This window comes from Alligator sinensis, unplaced genomic scaffold (assembly GCF_000455745.1).
Source record: "Alligator sinensis unplaced genomic scaffold, ASM45574v1 scaffold237_1, whole genome shotgun sequence".
In the NCBI taxonomy this organism is placed as follows: Eukaryota; Metazoa; Chordata; order Crocodylia; family Alligatoridae; genus Alligator; species Alligator sinensis.
The window spans coordinates 120,604-135,786 of record NW_005841849.1 but is presented as its reverse complement, the minus strand read 5'-3'; the positions used below and the strand labels follow the sequence as shown (position 1 = coordinate 135,786).

The 15,183-nt window shown below is 49.3% G+C and overlaps 1 protein-coding gene across 1 annotated transcript in view; it reads right to left on the bottom strand.

Moving 5' to 3' along the window:
- Nucleotides 1–15,183, bottom strand: part of LOC102378574 (ubiquitin carboxyl-terminal hydrolase 47-like) — a 35,192-nt gene that overhangs the window by 17,975 nt on the left and 2,034 nt on the right. Inside the window, exons 2-10 of the mRNA XM_025209167.1 lie at nucleotides 10,850–10,976; nucleotides 10,168–10,311; nucleotides 9,419–9,450; nucleotides 6,799–6,852; nucleotides 6,065–6,117; nucleotides 4,878–5,050; nucleotides 2,578–2,615; nucleotides 1,551–1,603; nucleotides 14–113 (exon numbers count right to left, since the gene is read on the bottom strand). Of these exons, the coding sequence (XP_025064952.1) occupies nucleotides 14–113; nucleotides 1,551–1,603; nucleotides 2,578–2,615; nucleotides 4,878–5,050; nucleotides 6,065–6,117; nucleotides 6,799–6,852; nucleotides 9,419–9,450; nucleotides 10,168–10,311; nucleotides 10,850–10,864 (662 nt within the window). The 5' untranslated portion in view covers nucleotides 10,865–10,976. The remainder of the gene's footprint in view (nucleotides 1–13; nucleotides 114–1,550; nucleotides 1,604–2,577; nucleotides 2,616–4,877; nucleotides 5,051–6,064; nucleotides 6,118–6,798; nucleotides 6,853–9,418; nucleotides 9,451–10,167; nucleotides 10,312–10,849; nucleotides 10,977–15,183) is intronic.

Sequence of the window (15,183 nt, the reverse complement as noted above, 5' to 3'; positions counted from 1 at the left end):
GGCAAAGCCCTACCTGCAAATGGCTCGTCTGAGTTCTGGAGTGAAGAAGAGACACTGCAGCAGGCTGTTCAAGTAGCAGGTGGAGCCCTGGTTACACAGCCCCATGTACTTTCCTGAAAAACCAAGAAAAACCTGAAACCCAGGGACTGAACATCTGAGACCTCTGCCTGGAGTGACCAGCCAGTCAGCTCACCTCATTCTTGGGGAAATGCTGGTTTAATCTATGAAAGACAATTTCCACAGGGAAATCTTTGGAAACATTGTGGCTTCTTCATAGTTCTATGAGACATGCCTGAAGAATCAGTCCTAGAGGGAGAATCTGTATCTTTCCATCCTTTAGAAATGGAAGTGTTGGCTGACAGCATAGCTGACAGGATTCTGCCATGGGTTATGTGCACACAGTTCCCATTGCAGCCCTGAATTTCAGAGCCAATACTGGAGCAATTCAACAGAAAACATCTTCCCAGGCTTATTCCTATGTGAAGGAGGAGAACGTGGCACCACAAAAAGATGCCAGCTGTTTCTGCATTTTCAACGCTCCCAGTGGCCAGATCAGAAAAGATTTCTCTACAGCAACTGCTAAAAGCCAAACATGTCAGATTCTGATATTTTACCAACTTGACAGAAATTTTGTCCTGACCATCCCCCATCACAGACATGACATTCATTTAGGGAAATAAAAGACTCCAACAAAATGCAGGGACACTACTTGAAGGGACAAGAGGAGGAGAAAGGCAGTCTTCAACAAATTTTTGCGTGTTATAGTCTTTATTTACACAAACATCTTAGAAATGGACAGCTTCCAGAATGGAGTGGACCTTTTTTATACTAAAAGCCTCACTGTGAGGCTGAGTTCATAAATGAAAAAAATTGATTTTTGAAACAACCATAGGCAACGTTAAAAATTCATGAATTTTTACCTAGATCCAAAACCAATTTTACAGTTCCTTACCATGATGACTCCCTTAAAATGTTGACCATGTACAGGAAACCCTCACCATTCACAGGGGATACATACTGAAGATCCCCGCAAATGGCAAAATCTCCAAATAGTGAACTGCGTTCATGAATGTCGTCTGCATTCATAAACGGCGTGTGGCCCCAGCAGCTGGGGGTGGGGCATGGCTGCACTGGTGGCAGCAAGAGCCTGGCGGCAACGGCGGAAGCCCAACAGCAGCAAGTGCAGAACTCCTGCAGACGCCGCCAGCGCTGTAACAAGGTAACATTTTGCTGCATGGGGAATATTCGGCACACCGCAAATATTTGAAACTGTGAATGCCGAACCCGTGAATAGTGAGGGTTTCCTTTACTTCAGAAACATTTTGAATTTATTTTTTCCTCCTAGGACCTGCGCTGGTGTACAGGCAAACTCAAAAGTGAAGAACAGCCTTAAATTTCCCAACAATGCTCCGCATGAAAATCCACCCACTCTATGCATCTCCCAGAAGAGTTGCGGGTGGGTGGAGAGAAGCACAATGGCCTGCAACTTCCTACTACTCCTTCCCCTTACCCCCAAAAGATCTTGTGAAACATGAGTGCAAGTCACTTACTTTGCTTAGTATCGGAGGGTGCCTTCGGCCGCTGGGAGATGGAGTCCACATCCCTACCACAGACATAAGAGAAGAGCTGCTTAGTGCCTCCTCACAGGGATGCCCACCTCGGGGTCCTCTGCCTAAAGTCCAGAGCACAAGGCCAGTGCGATTCATTCTGCCACTCCCAACAAAACAGCTTTCTGGTTTGGTCTCCCTCCCAGCCAGATGGACTGTGCCAGGATAGAGACCTTTGGACCATTCGCAAAACAAAGTCCTTCTCTGCATGGATAACTTGCTCTGCCCTGCAACAGCACCAAACCACAAACTCCTGGAAGACCATCTCAGGCTCAACATTAGGAAAAACTTCTTCACTGCTAGGGTGTCTACACTGTGGAATAAGTTCCCTCCAGAGGTGGTGCAATCACCTACCCTGGAAATCTTCAAGAGGAGACTGGACAGTCACCTCGCTGGGGTCACCTGACTCCCAGTCGTCTTTCCTGCCTGGTGCAGTGGGGCTGGACCCGATGATCCCCTAAGGTCCCTTCCAGCCTCGCAATCTATGAATAAGCAGCCACACTGTTCCTTGGGGCCTTCTTCCAAAATCAGGAACAGCAAAGCTACATCCTCATGCCACTTCCCAAGCTAACCAGTGCCCTCACTCAGCAGAGGTGATTATCCAATCCAAAACACTGCCGACAGCCCCACCGCTCTCTGGACGACACAGCCTGCCAGAGGAATCTTGGCATGCAGGAGCTCGCGACAGTCAGGCAGACCCACCTCCCATGGTTCCCTTATTTTCTACAGATGGCTGCATTACTAAGACAACCTGCTACAGGACAGCTCTAGGAGGGCAGAGGTCAAGACCAGAGGCACTTTTCATGGCCAGGTAGAAGACAATGCCTGGAAACACCACTACAACAGGGCTCATCTTTGCTCCCAAACAGGCCCTTTCTTCCCCAAGACCCAAGCCCTTCCAGCGGGAACTCTGAGAGCGTTACTCAGGCACTAGGGGCAGCCCGACTGATAGAACAGGAATTGAAATTACCGGCTCCTGCCTTCTGAGGTGTTCTGTCCTCCTAAGATCTGCAACAACAAAAGAAACCACAGGAAGAATTATTTCCTACGGCAGCCTGAAAAAACATTAATACACTAGCAACCAAAGTACAGCCCGGACGTAGAGGGACAGCGCTCTCACTGTGGGGAGGAGAAACACGGTGCTTTTCAAATTCTGGGTTGCATTACGCTAGAAGAGACACCTGGTTTGCAAAGCAGTGACACAAGCAAGCCAAGTGTTTGTGCAGATGTTAATGTAGATTAATGCCAATGGCTTCAAACAAACAGCAGGAGAGTTGCACACAAATGAAGGTTTTCAGACAAGGCTTTCAATCCCGCTTCTCCTCAGGCTCTTGAGGAGAAATTGGGACATGGCCATGTGCATCAAATACTATCTCAAGGGACTGGTGGTCTAGTTGCCATAAAGACAGTTTAACTAAGTTTCCCGAATCAGGAAAGCTCCAAAAGGATGGCAAGCCTTGGTTCCACCCTGCTGCTTCCTTCTAATGCAGAAAGGCGTCATGGCTTGGATGTCCCTCCACCCAGCTGTGAGCACCATAACAGCTGCTTTGGCTTCTGGGCAAATTGAGAGGAGGCAACAGGCTTCTGAATGAGAGGCTCAACAGGCTGTGTTCAAGTCCTGAGCCCCAGAGCCGGGAGCACGACCTTCCTGGTGAAGCTAGGAAGTACCCATTATTTCAGGATACTGTGTGCCCTGCCACAGCACACAGAAAAAAGTCATAAAACAGCACAAAACCTGGGCAACGGACTTCAGATTTATATTACATTTCTCAAGGATTAGATGCAATATTTCTGGTGCAAGATATTTTCAGTGAGGAAGATGGTGCATCCAAAATGGTTTCTTTATTCACATCCTTAGACTGTAACTAAGGGGGGGGGAGGAAATCAAGGAGGCTAAACCACATTGCAAGGTGAAATGAGGAAACCTCCAGACCTTCCTCAACCACCACCAGCTTTCCAGCACGCTGTTTGTTTTGCTTTGGCAAAAAAAGTTGGCCCCACAGGTAACTCGAGTCATCCCAGAGCAAATAATGGCACTGAAAGACCCTCACTCAAAAGAAACACACGGTTGTCTGTTGGGTGCTGCTCCACAAAAACAAACCTACAATAGCAGCAAACCATGCTTTCAGCACATGATGTTTAGTACTGCCAGGAAGATAAGTCTCCATTCAAATTTCAAGCGTTTGAAATGTTTCATTCCATTGGCTTTGAAAATGGGCTGACTTTTCCTCCACATAATTTTCCCCTTCTATGAAAGCTACACTTTGCAAACCAAGATAATATCAAATGCCCACAAAAAACCACCTGGGAACATGTAATTCTCCCTTTAGTAACTGCCCGTGCATCCATCCTCACTTGCAGAAATGCTCAGAGCTGCACTGTGTGGTCCACCTGCACTTCAGGTTGCTTCCTCTCATCGCACCAAGGGGATCAATCATAGTTTGCACTTCCCAGTGCTCAGCTCTTCTTAGTTGTTCGTTTGGGAAAGAGCAGTACTCCTCTCCCCTACCCTGGGGGTCTTCAAGATGAGGTTAGATAGACACCTCTTTCCTGCCTATGCAGGGGGTCGGACTCGATGATCCATTGAGGTCCCTTCCGACCCTAACATCTATGAATCTATGAATCAGTCTGCCGGTGTGTGTTTGCAGCCTAGTTTCCAATTTGAAACTGTAGCTACATACTTTGCATTTCCTTTTCTTCCCTTCCTCCTGTATCTTCCTGGCTTTAATTCCCCTACCTTGACGTTTCTAGGGGACTGATTTCAAGGGCATGGCACCCCACTGCCTTCCTCTACTCTTTTTCCTAAGGCTTTTTTTTGAGCTATGCCACCTGCCATTTTGGTCCCTCAACTTCTCTTAGGACCAAGACCCAGTTTTAAAAACTGTCTCTCTGCTGAGGATCTTTTCCTGGCATTGAACATCTACTCCAGACACCTCTATTGCATAGGTAAGTCACATATCTCAAACAGATGCAACGCTGTCAAAGCTTGAACTCGGAAGGAAAGAGAGATCTCACTGAAAACCAACTGAGAAGCATGTGCACAGAACATGCAAGGTCCCACACCAACCTGCCACATTTTCATATGTACGTTCAGTAAACCCCACTGGTGACACCTGCAGGTCCCTCTCAGTACACTGCAAAAGGCACCCTCATCCCTGGTGGTAACAGCAGCCAATGAAAAGCCACATATCCATGACTGCTGCCTCAAATCAAGGAGCAAAGGCACGCAGGTTTTATGGTTACCAGACTCATTCATCTGCCAGTCTTCACCTGCTCTTCCAAAGGGCTGTCCACATGTCCCTTTGTTCTTAGCTCCATCCCAGGCCTTTCCTCCTCCACTGCTGACTTCTCCCCCTTAGGACTGGTTCGGCCAGGATCCAATGGCCCACCCGATGCCTCTTCTGCCTTGTCCGGGACACTGTCTCCTTGGCTACCTACATGCCCTGTGGGAGAAAGAGGAGACTTGCCTGACCCGGTGGTTTCAGTGGATACTCTGTCCTGCCTTGGATTGTAACAGAGCAGCAGGGCTCATGACGCCACTGTCCTCTCATCGGCAGCCCAGAAACCACATTCTGCTCTCAGGCCCACCACTCCCTTCAGCCGGTTAGAGTCGAAGACCACCAGCTGACCGCATGGGCAGCCACCCTGCCCATCTGCTCTGGGTTGTTCAAATAAAGAGCCAGATGGCCAGTCTTGGCACGTGCCATTTCCACAGCCTTACAGACGCACAGTGGCATTCTCTCCCCAGCTACCAGATGAAGGACACGTCTAGACAAACAGCTCGTGATGGACCAAGTACTGCCCAGCACCAAACTGACACTTCCCCCAAGGGCTTAACCCGCTAGAGCATGAGCAGAGCCCAGGCCCGGGCACTGCTCCTCTTTCAGGGCCTCCCACGACAGAAGCCTTCCTGGAGGACACCCCATCCCCAGAGCTGGGATCCACCATCTGAATGCCCATGCCAATGGCCCAGATCCATCATCTCCTCTGAGGCCCACCACAGCTAAAACGTGCCCTATTCCAGGATCCACCAGAGGCACAACCTGCCTGTTGCTGCTGACCCAGTGGCTTCATTTCCCTCAGCTGAATTTACAGCCTGACAACCAAACCCAAAACCTCAGGTTGCCATCCTTGTTCTTCGACACAAGGCGACGTCTTGACCCACCCTGCAGGAGCTCTGACTGCTGCCCCCTGGGATGTGGCCTCCAGCTTTTCCCACACTCCTCATCAATTACTCAGGCACCAGCAACTTCCCCTTCTGCCTCCCTACAATACAGCACCTAACTAGGGAGTGGAGGCAAGGCTGAGGGGGTCCACCTTCCTCACCCCACCACTCCTCCTCCTTTGCTCCCCTTCCTGCAGACCCAGACGGGAAGCACTGGCAGGCAGGGAAGGACTAACAGCACTATCTTCTTATCCCTGGCAGCAACCCGTGAACAGTAAACATGTCACTTAACTTGGCTCGGTATCGGAGAGTGCCTTCGGCCGCTGGGAGATGGAGTCCATATCCCTACCACAGACATAAGAGAAGAGCTGCTTAGTGCCTCCTCACAGGGATGCCCACCTCAGGGTCCTCTGCCTAAAGTCCAGAGCACAAGGCCAGTGCGATTCATTCTGCCACTCCCAACAAAAGAGCTTTCTGGTTTGGTCTCCCTCCCAGCCAGATGGACTGTGACTAGATAGAGACCTTCGTATCGTTTGCAAAGCAAAGGCCTTCTTTGCCGAGTGAACTTACCATGCCCTCCAGCTGTGCCCACACCTGCACTTCATCACGCTTTGGGGCCCTCCTCTAAAACCAGGAGCAGCAAGGACGCATCCACACAGCACATCCCAGGCACCAATAACCACCCTCACCCAGCACCAAAGTTCAGCCCACACAGCTCTGTCAGGAGATGGCAGGCTGCTTCCTCTGGGGTGCAGTGGGGCCTTTGGCAGCTCAGGATGCTGGAGGGCACATCAGCCAGGCAGACCCACTTGTTTTCCAGCCATGGCTGCATGAGGTAAGATGACCTGCAAGGAATACTAGGAGGGCAAGTCTCTAGAAAAGAGCCTTTTTCCATGGCCAGGTAAAAGACAACAGCTTCCCTACTATTTCTGTTCTCAAACCGGCCCCATTCCCGTCTTCCCAAGCTCCAAGCAGCCTGTCATTCCAATCACAGCCTGTTCTCTTTCTCCACTGCCCTCCACCCACCTTAGCTGGTCCTGGACTTGGTCTCTCTCTCTCTCCTCATGGTCACTCCAACACCTGCAGAGGAGGAGAAGGTTGGTCCAATACAAGGTGTGCACCTTGGGCTTGGGCTTGAAGGCTAAGCCTCTGGTTTACACTCAGTGTGCTCAGGAAGAACCAGTTATTTTGCTTCTGCCACCCACCACCCTCCTCCAGAGCAACCCAGGAGCACCCATTTCCCTGTCCTCTAACTGATGCTACCATTGATTGTGGAAGTGGAAGAGACCCACTAGACAGCTGAGCAGTTCAGTTGGGAGCATTTCAGGTGGAAGATCAACAACAACGCCAGGCCGGTTTTGTAACTTCACATTTTCTTGTGCACTTGTGTCAACAAACACAGGAAACAGCCTGTATTAGTCGGCGGTTAGCTCAGAGACTGGCAAACACAGACCGAGAAACAGCACTGGCCAACAGCTGTTACATTACTCTCCCCAAACAGCAATACCATGAGGACAGATGGCACTATAATCTCCCTGACCTCACCAAAACCCTGGCACTTGCCCTGGGCCAATCAGACCATTTCCCACAGTCTACTCTGATTTGGGACCTGGGAACTTTCTTAACACCAGGACCTTCACAGAACCCTTGCTACAGGGAACCTGTTTGAGCCAACTCCCTGGGAGCAGCAATATGGTAATGATTGGACTGCCAGAGTCCAAGTCTCAAAAAAAGGCCCTGCAAATACCTGCACCAAGCATCCTGTCCTTCTTTGGTTTGTGAGAGACAGCAGATAGGATTCACAGAAGTTTAGGGCTGGAAGGGACCTTGTGAGATCACTGGGTCCAGCCCCCCTACTCTGGGCAGGAAAGACTGCTGGGGTCAAATAACCCCAGCAAGGTGTGCGTCCAGTCTCCTTTTGAAGATCTGTAGGGTAGGTGCCTGCACCACTCCCACTGGGAGTCTATTCCAGAGTCTGGTCACACGAACCATGAAGTTTTTCCTCATATTCAGTCTGAAACCTTATTCTAGGAGTTTATGACCATTGCTCCTGGTTTTCCCCTGGGGCACTTTAGTGAATAGTTGTTCACCTAGGCCCTGATGCTCTCCCCTGATATATTTGTAAGCTGCCACCAAATCCCCCTGAAGTCTTGTCTTTTCTAGGCTGAACAGTCCCATATCTGTCAGCCTTTCCTTGTATAGCTTGCTCTTCAGTCCTCTAATCATATGAGTGGCTCTTCTCTGGACTCTCTCACACTTCTCTACATCCTTCTTGAAGTTTGGCACCCAGAACTGGAGGCAGTACTCCAGCTGTGGCCTCACTAATGCCAAGCAGACAGGGAGAATAACTTTGTTAGTTCTGCTTGAGATGCATCGGTTGATGAACACTGGTATATTGTTTGCTCTGCTAACTGTGGCATCACACTGGTGGCTCATATTCATTTTATGGTCAATTATGACCCTCAGGTCCCTTTTGGATGTGGTGCTAGCTAGTGTAGCGCCACCAGGCCTGTAACTTTGTTGCAGATTTTTCCTCCCCAGACTGAGCACTTTACACTTTTCAGTGTTGAACAGCATCTGGTTCTGGTCCGCCCATCTAACTAATCATTCTAGGTCCTCCTGGATCATCACCCTACCCTGAGGCATGACTGCACTTCCTCACAGCTTAGTGTCATCAGTAAACTTTGCCAGTGTGATTTTCACCCCCACGTCCAGGTTGTTGATGAAGATGTTGAAAAGCACTGTAGTGCTTTTCCAAGTACCGAACCCTGGGGGACCCCATCGGCTACCTTCTGCCAGGTTGACACAGATCCGTCTGTTAGTACCCTCTGGGTCCAACCTCACAGCCAGTTTCCCACCCATCTGACAGTTGAATTGTTGAGTCCATAGTCTCCCAGTTTTACCTTAAGAACCTCCTGAGATGTGAAAACCTTCCTGAAATCTGAAGAATTGACATTAACCTCCACACACACATGCATAATAACCTGGTTGTAGAAGGAGATGAGGTTAGTCAGACATGAGCTACCTGCGACAAAACCATGCTGGCTGTCATTCAGAATTTTGCCTTCTACTAGTTTATCACATATGGACTCCTTGAGACATTTTTCAAGGATTTTTCCTGGGATTGAGGTCAGGCTAATTGGCCTGTAGTTCCCTGGGTCCTCTCTCCTCCCCTTCTTGAAGATGGGCACAACACTGTCCCTCTTTCAGTCTTCTGGGACCTCTCCTGAGTGCCACAAATTCTCAAAGATGTTCTCCAGTGGTCTTGCGATGACTTCGGCTAGTTCATTCAGCACTCTTGGATGGAGTTTATCCAGTCCTGCTGACTTATAGATATCCAGCCTCAATGAACACACAGGTTAACAGCTTGTGTTAGTCAGTAGTTAACTCGCAGACCAATAAACACAAACCAGGGCAGATCTTCCCTTCTTGCTCACAAGCCAAAGATTGGGCACTTGGCTCTGACCCTTTGGATAATCTTCCATAGCCACCCCCATTTTGGGAACAGGAGTATTCTTAGCATCAGAACTGACAAGAATTTTCCCTCCTGGGGCCTGCCTGAGTCATGTCACTGGGAGGGGTGACAATGCAACATTAGCCTGGGAGTGCCTGAAACACCAGTCCTCAAAACAAGTGCCTGAAATACCTGAACAGTTGGTTCCATAGACTCCTTCTTCCCTCGGTCTGTAAGACAGAGCAGAGAGTGTCTCAGCTATCGAGGTGTAATAAACACGGGGGAAGTTGCCTTGAGGATGATCCTGTCTGCTAATAAAGGAAAGGTTTCTCGTATCCTACAGCTACTCCTGGGCCACACCACTGCCACAATGAAGTGCTTCTTTAAGGCCCAGTGAGCAGGGAAGGTGGGCTCAACTCTGCTCTTCCTCACAAGGAATCCTCAGGTTTAGTTCTTGCTTGTCTCAGATATTCATCATCTCTCTCACACAGGAAGGTGAAGGAATGCCTGATGAAAGGTCTTTGTGCCCTCAGGAGGGCTGCCTTCAGCTCCAGTAGCTAACCCTTGCTGTCTGACCCCACTATTGAAGCCAGTTGCTGGAATGACTGTTTACACACTGCAAATCACTACAGGTCATGTAACCACATCCAAACTAGGCAGGTCAGGACTGCCAGCTATACACCTGCAGCACCACAGATCCCAGAAAAAGTGAGTCCGCACTCATGTTCTATGGGCTCTTATTCTTTTTCACAATCAGCTCCAGGGCCCTGACACGGGGGCTCCAATTTGCTATGAAAATACCAATAAGCAAGGGGGGCGGGATTATTTTCTTTTTTGGTTGGTTGGTTTGGGGTTTTGTTGTCATTGTTACTGTTGTGTATAATCTTAGCTAAATCAGTGAGATTTTGCTCAAATCAGAGCCCCTCCATGACTTCCCTGACTGCCTTAGCACCTTCTACCTCATTTGCCATAACGTCCTGATGGGAGGATGGGTCTGTATTTCCAGATGATTTTTTTTCATCCTTATTACAACCATCACAGCTTCCTCCAGAGCCATCATCTTGGGAACATTTGCTCTTTTTGTCCTGCAAGAAAACCACAATAGAACTCACTACTCAGTTATCTTTGCGCAGTGAGGAGGTAAATCTGATGAAGGCCTGAGGTGCTGGGAGCAGTGAAATATTTGGATCTTTAAAATTTTCACATGGTGAACCCTACAGCACTGTGGCCGGGGGAGGGAGGGGGAAAAGGGACCAGTGACCAGTCAATGAAGATTTGAGTAACAAACTCATGTTTTTCAAGGTAACTTGCCCTAAACTGTGAGCCCCATGCTCCCTCAAATCGAGGTGCAAGAAGGAAAGCCAGTAGGGAGATGAAACAAGAGGAAGAAGCCATCAGACCCACCCCTTTCAAGATGAAAAAATATATAGGATGTCAGAACTCAGAGATGTAGGTTTACAAATTATCCAACCTCAAAGCCAGGTTCAATAAAACAATTTTGCACAAAAGCAGAGCTGAGCATTATGAGGCCAGGACAAGGAAATGGCTGGTATGATTTTCTCCTCACTGTTCTCCTCTTTCTCTCTACTAGGTAAAAAAGAAAACCCAACATCCCCTACTTACAGGCTGTTCTTCCATTTCCACCGTGAAAATCTCACAGAAAAACCACTAGGTTTCCAAACTGATCTCTCTCCAAATACATAAGACAATGCAGAAGCAGATTTTCAAAGCAGCAGCAACAGAAGCAGCTCTGAAAGACAAGACCACATGTTATACACCACACAGGCACATGTATGTAAGAATTCTGCATTGTGGACCAGCTGACGTTCAAGAGATGGAAGCCTGTTGGTAGCCTGTAAAGCAGGTGGCACAGCATCCTCTGGTAGCCCTGAGCCACACTGCAGCCTACTGCTGCCACTCCAGCAGCCCAGCTGACTGCTCTAGTTTATCTGGGCAAGGCACAGGCATGAGAAGCAGGTGCAGGCTGGGAAGTCATAACATGTGGATATTTGGTCACTCAGATTTTAGGTCTGTCTAAGCCAAAGCTGAACCCAACTCCCAGGCTGAAATCCATTCATGGGCTACAGTGAAGCTCTCAAACTAGAACAAATCGGGCTTCTGGTTCATTCAGCTCCCAACCCAGAGTCAACTCCTCAGACCTGGAATCTTCACTTTGGCCAACCAGCTCCCTCCACCAGATCCTCTGCTTACAGCCGGCAACAAACCCAGCACCAAGTGAGGCTGCAAACTGCTCCGCCAGCAACTTGCCTCTCAGAGGTCGAGTCTTGTAAGATAAGAACAATGAGAAGGAGCAGCAGACACAACTACCTAGCAGTGTGTGGCCTCCAGCTACGTTCTACAAACCTCACTCTTCTTGAGACATGTTAAGGGGTTTAAATCAAGTCCCCCATCCCCATTTCACAGCGTGCTCTCTGTTACTGATCACCATATTACTTATGTCCCACGCCCTCAAACAGCACTGCCAGTTCTTGGAATACCACCAGTTAGAGCTTTGGAGCTGGAAAGAAAATGCAATCCTCTCAGGATGAAACGCTTACTAGAGAAAGCCTCTCAGATGCGCTGCCTTGCCCACATTCCTTCCAAGGAAAAACAGGTTTTGTTTTGTGTGATTCAAGAGAATACAAGTTTACCTGCTTGGGTATCTTGGGAAAAGTGAGGTACATTACACATTGCACTTTGAACAGCTCAAATGTTGATCAGTGTTAGTGCTAGCAGGAGTTTGCAGAAGGCTAAACCTTCTCTGACTGTCCCCCACCTGTACAGCTTTGACTTGCTACTGAAGTTGGGAGGCAGAGTTAATGGGATGAATGGGATGGGGGCAGCGAAATTAAGCAATTCGGACACTGAAGGATAAAATAAAAAGAAGGAAAAAAAGAAGAAGTAAATAAAAGAAGGCCTTACATTTTAATAACTTGGGATTTGGATTGGGGTAGGGTGCAGGGGGTGCTGGTCATGCTTCCCAGGGTGACTGGGAGGTGGGAGCAGTGAGGAAAGCCACTTTTAGGGGAGCTACTGCCCCCGCCCTGGGAAGGAAGCCCCAGCTCATAGGGACCTGATCCGGCCGCCTACCTTGTTCTCCACCCCCTCCCCAGACCCCACTCCTAGATTTGTCCATACCTTGTGACCTGACTAGCTGGCAGGTGCTCTGCAGACTGCATGAAGTTGTACCCCTGGGAGGGAAAGGCACATCCCCAGAGGCAGGAGGTGGAGCTGGCTTGGTGCCAGAACTACCCCTAGGCCAGGGGTTGGCAATCATTTTGGCTGGAAGGTTGTTTAACAAATTTTGGTGAGGGTTGCAAGGGTAGCTCTGTTCTTTGACAGATGCCCGCCCCCTGGTCGGCATATTGAGACCAGAAGTCTTGCCCCCTAACCCCTGACCTTTGCCACAAGAAGTCCCTCCCCTTGCCCCCAGAAGTATTTCTTTTGGGAGCCAAGGGTTGCCATCTTGGAACACGGCCAGATGTGGAGTGGCGGCAGTGTGGGTTGGTGACAGAAGTCACTGCTGCGTGCAAGCTTTGGAAAAGTTTTGCCAGCAGTTCCATGATGACTTAGGCCAGCTCCTTCAGCACCCTCAAATGAAGTTCATCCAGTCCTACTGACTTACGTCTACTTTTTTCAAATGATCACACACTAGTTCTATGGTGTGGCTCCCCACTGAAATGCCAGGAGCCATGGGGAGTCACACGCCATTGAGCCAGGCCAACTCCATTCCTCCACAATGGGCTCCCAGCACTCCAGCGGGAAGCCCCACTTGCTGGCACAGAGCTGGTCCAGTCCATCCATAAGGCACACAGCTCCCAGCTGCAGTGCTGGGAGCCCCACATACTGGCATGGAGTCAACCCCACCTGGCCCAATGGCGCACGGTTCCCAGATGGAATGCTGGGAGCTGCACATGACGGCATGGAGCCCGACTGGCCTGATTGTGCATGGCTCCCTGTAGCTCTGAGTTCCAGGAGACATGCACTATTGTTCCAGGCTGGATCGTGCCTCCAGCACAAGCTGGAGCGCTAAGAGCCCTGTGGAGATTGAGGCATAGAGCTGGCCTGGCCTGATGGCGCATGACCTCTGAAAGCCCACACCTTCCTCCGGCTTTTAGAGGGGCAGCCACAAGTCGGTAACAGATGTCTTTTGAAGGGGCCCCGTGGGTCAGACAGAATGGCCTGGGAGGCCAGTTCTGGCCTATGGGCCATATTTTTCCCATCCCTGCCTCAGGCAGTAGAGTTCATGGGGTTAACTTATGAACAATCCAGGTGTTCAAAGCTCCAGGAGACACTAAATTAATGTGTAAAGGCCTTGTTACATCTTATGCAGTAAGCCACACACAGCTTTTAATCAGCTTAGCATTGTTCAGCTTAATGGCACAGTCACACCTTAGGCAAAAAAACATCTTTGACTGTCCTGCATCTGCACAGCTGTGACTTGCCACAAGTGGCTTGGTGAGCAGGGACAGAACTAGGAGCTAGGGGCAGGACCATCTCATTGCTCCCACTGGGCAGAGAGCTGCAGCCCTGAAGCGCCCAGTGACCATGCTACCTCTTGCCACTGTCCAGACTGCCACTTGCTGTGCTCAGAGGGATCAGTGAGGCTTTCCGGACCACGGGAGGATGCACCATGGCTGCTGTGTGCTCTAGGGGTGTGGCACATGCTCTGCCTCGCAGGAGCAGTGAGAAAGCCCAGGCTATGGCAGTAGACACTAGAGCCACCAGGCACTCCAGGGCTGTGGTGAACAGCAGCTCAGAGGCGCTGTGCCTGGCCCTGCTGTGCCCCGGCATCTCTGCTCACCCTAACTCAGGAGGGACTGTTGCCCAAACGGCTAGTTTCGTGCCCCTGGAGGCTAGACCAATTCCACCTTCAGGAGAGAGTCACACACAGGGTGGGTCCATCATGAGTTTATTGATTGCGCAAGCAATGTCAACAGAGGAGCTGATGCTCTAAGCAGTGTTGACCCCGAACCTCTCTCGAGGTTACATTTTTATAGCTTACATAAACAAAGGGTTACAGCGTGTCATACAACTATTGGCAGTACCACAATTTCCTTGTTGTTACGTCTTATCTTATGGGCGAGGCTTAGTTCACTATTGGTTAGTATCTCCTGTCAAGTTTAGCGCATGCGTATTTTAAAAGCAGAACTGCGGCAAAAAGTTCTATCGCATGCGCAGAAGAAAAGGGGAACTGCGGCAAAGTTAATGTCTTTTAGCAACCTTATACCTTAGTGTAACTTCAGGGCATTAGTCCAGTATGGTTACAAAATGCAGAGCAAGCAAGAAGGAAAAAGAAACACACAATTCAGTCGTTAGGCCTCGTGCTTCTTACACAAGAGATCATGAGGGACTCATACGGTTATTACTCAAGAGAGGCCCAGGTCATGATGTATTTTTACCACAGGACCACCGCGTCTTGAGATAGTGGATGACTTAATTGTGGGTGGAACAGCTGTGGAGAGTGGCTACAGTGGCAAGGTTATGTGGATTAGGGATAATCCTTCCCTGCAGTGGCATAACTTTAGACTGAACAACAAGTGCTTTAAGCCACTTAAAGGTGTTAACATACAGCCCATCCAGGGGTTAAGAAGCTGCCCCAAATGAACATGAAACAAGGCCCTAACAAGGCCCTTAATCTTTTGTAAGGCATTTGACTTGATATCATATCACCTACTATATACAAAATACCCTTCCTCAGACTTTCATTTTCCTTCTTGCCTTGTCCAATTTTTGATCTTCTTTCCCCATCCCTCACTTTAATCTCTCCTACACACTGCAGCAAAGAGTACTCCTGTTGGTCTGGAATGAGCTGGATGCATGTTTAACAACATTTTATTTTATACCATCCCTTTTCTTTTGTCTGCTAAGAGCCACATCCTGAAAACACCAACATAGGTTAGTCACCTAACTCAGTTTTTGACTGAGCCCCATTAAGGAGTACGGGGGGGGGGGGG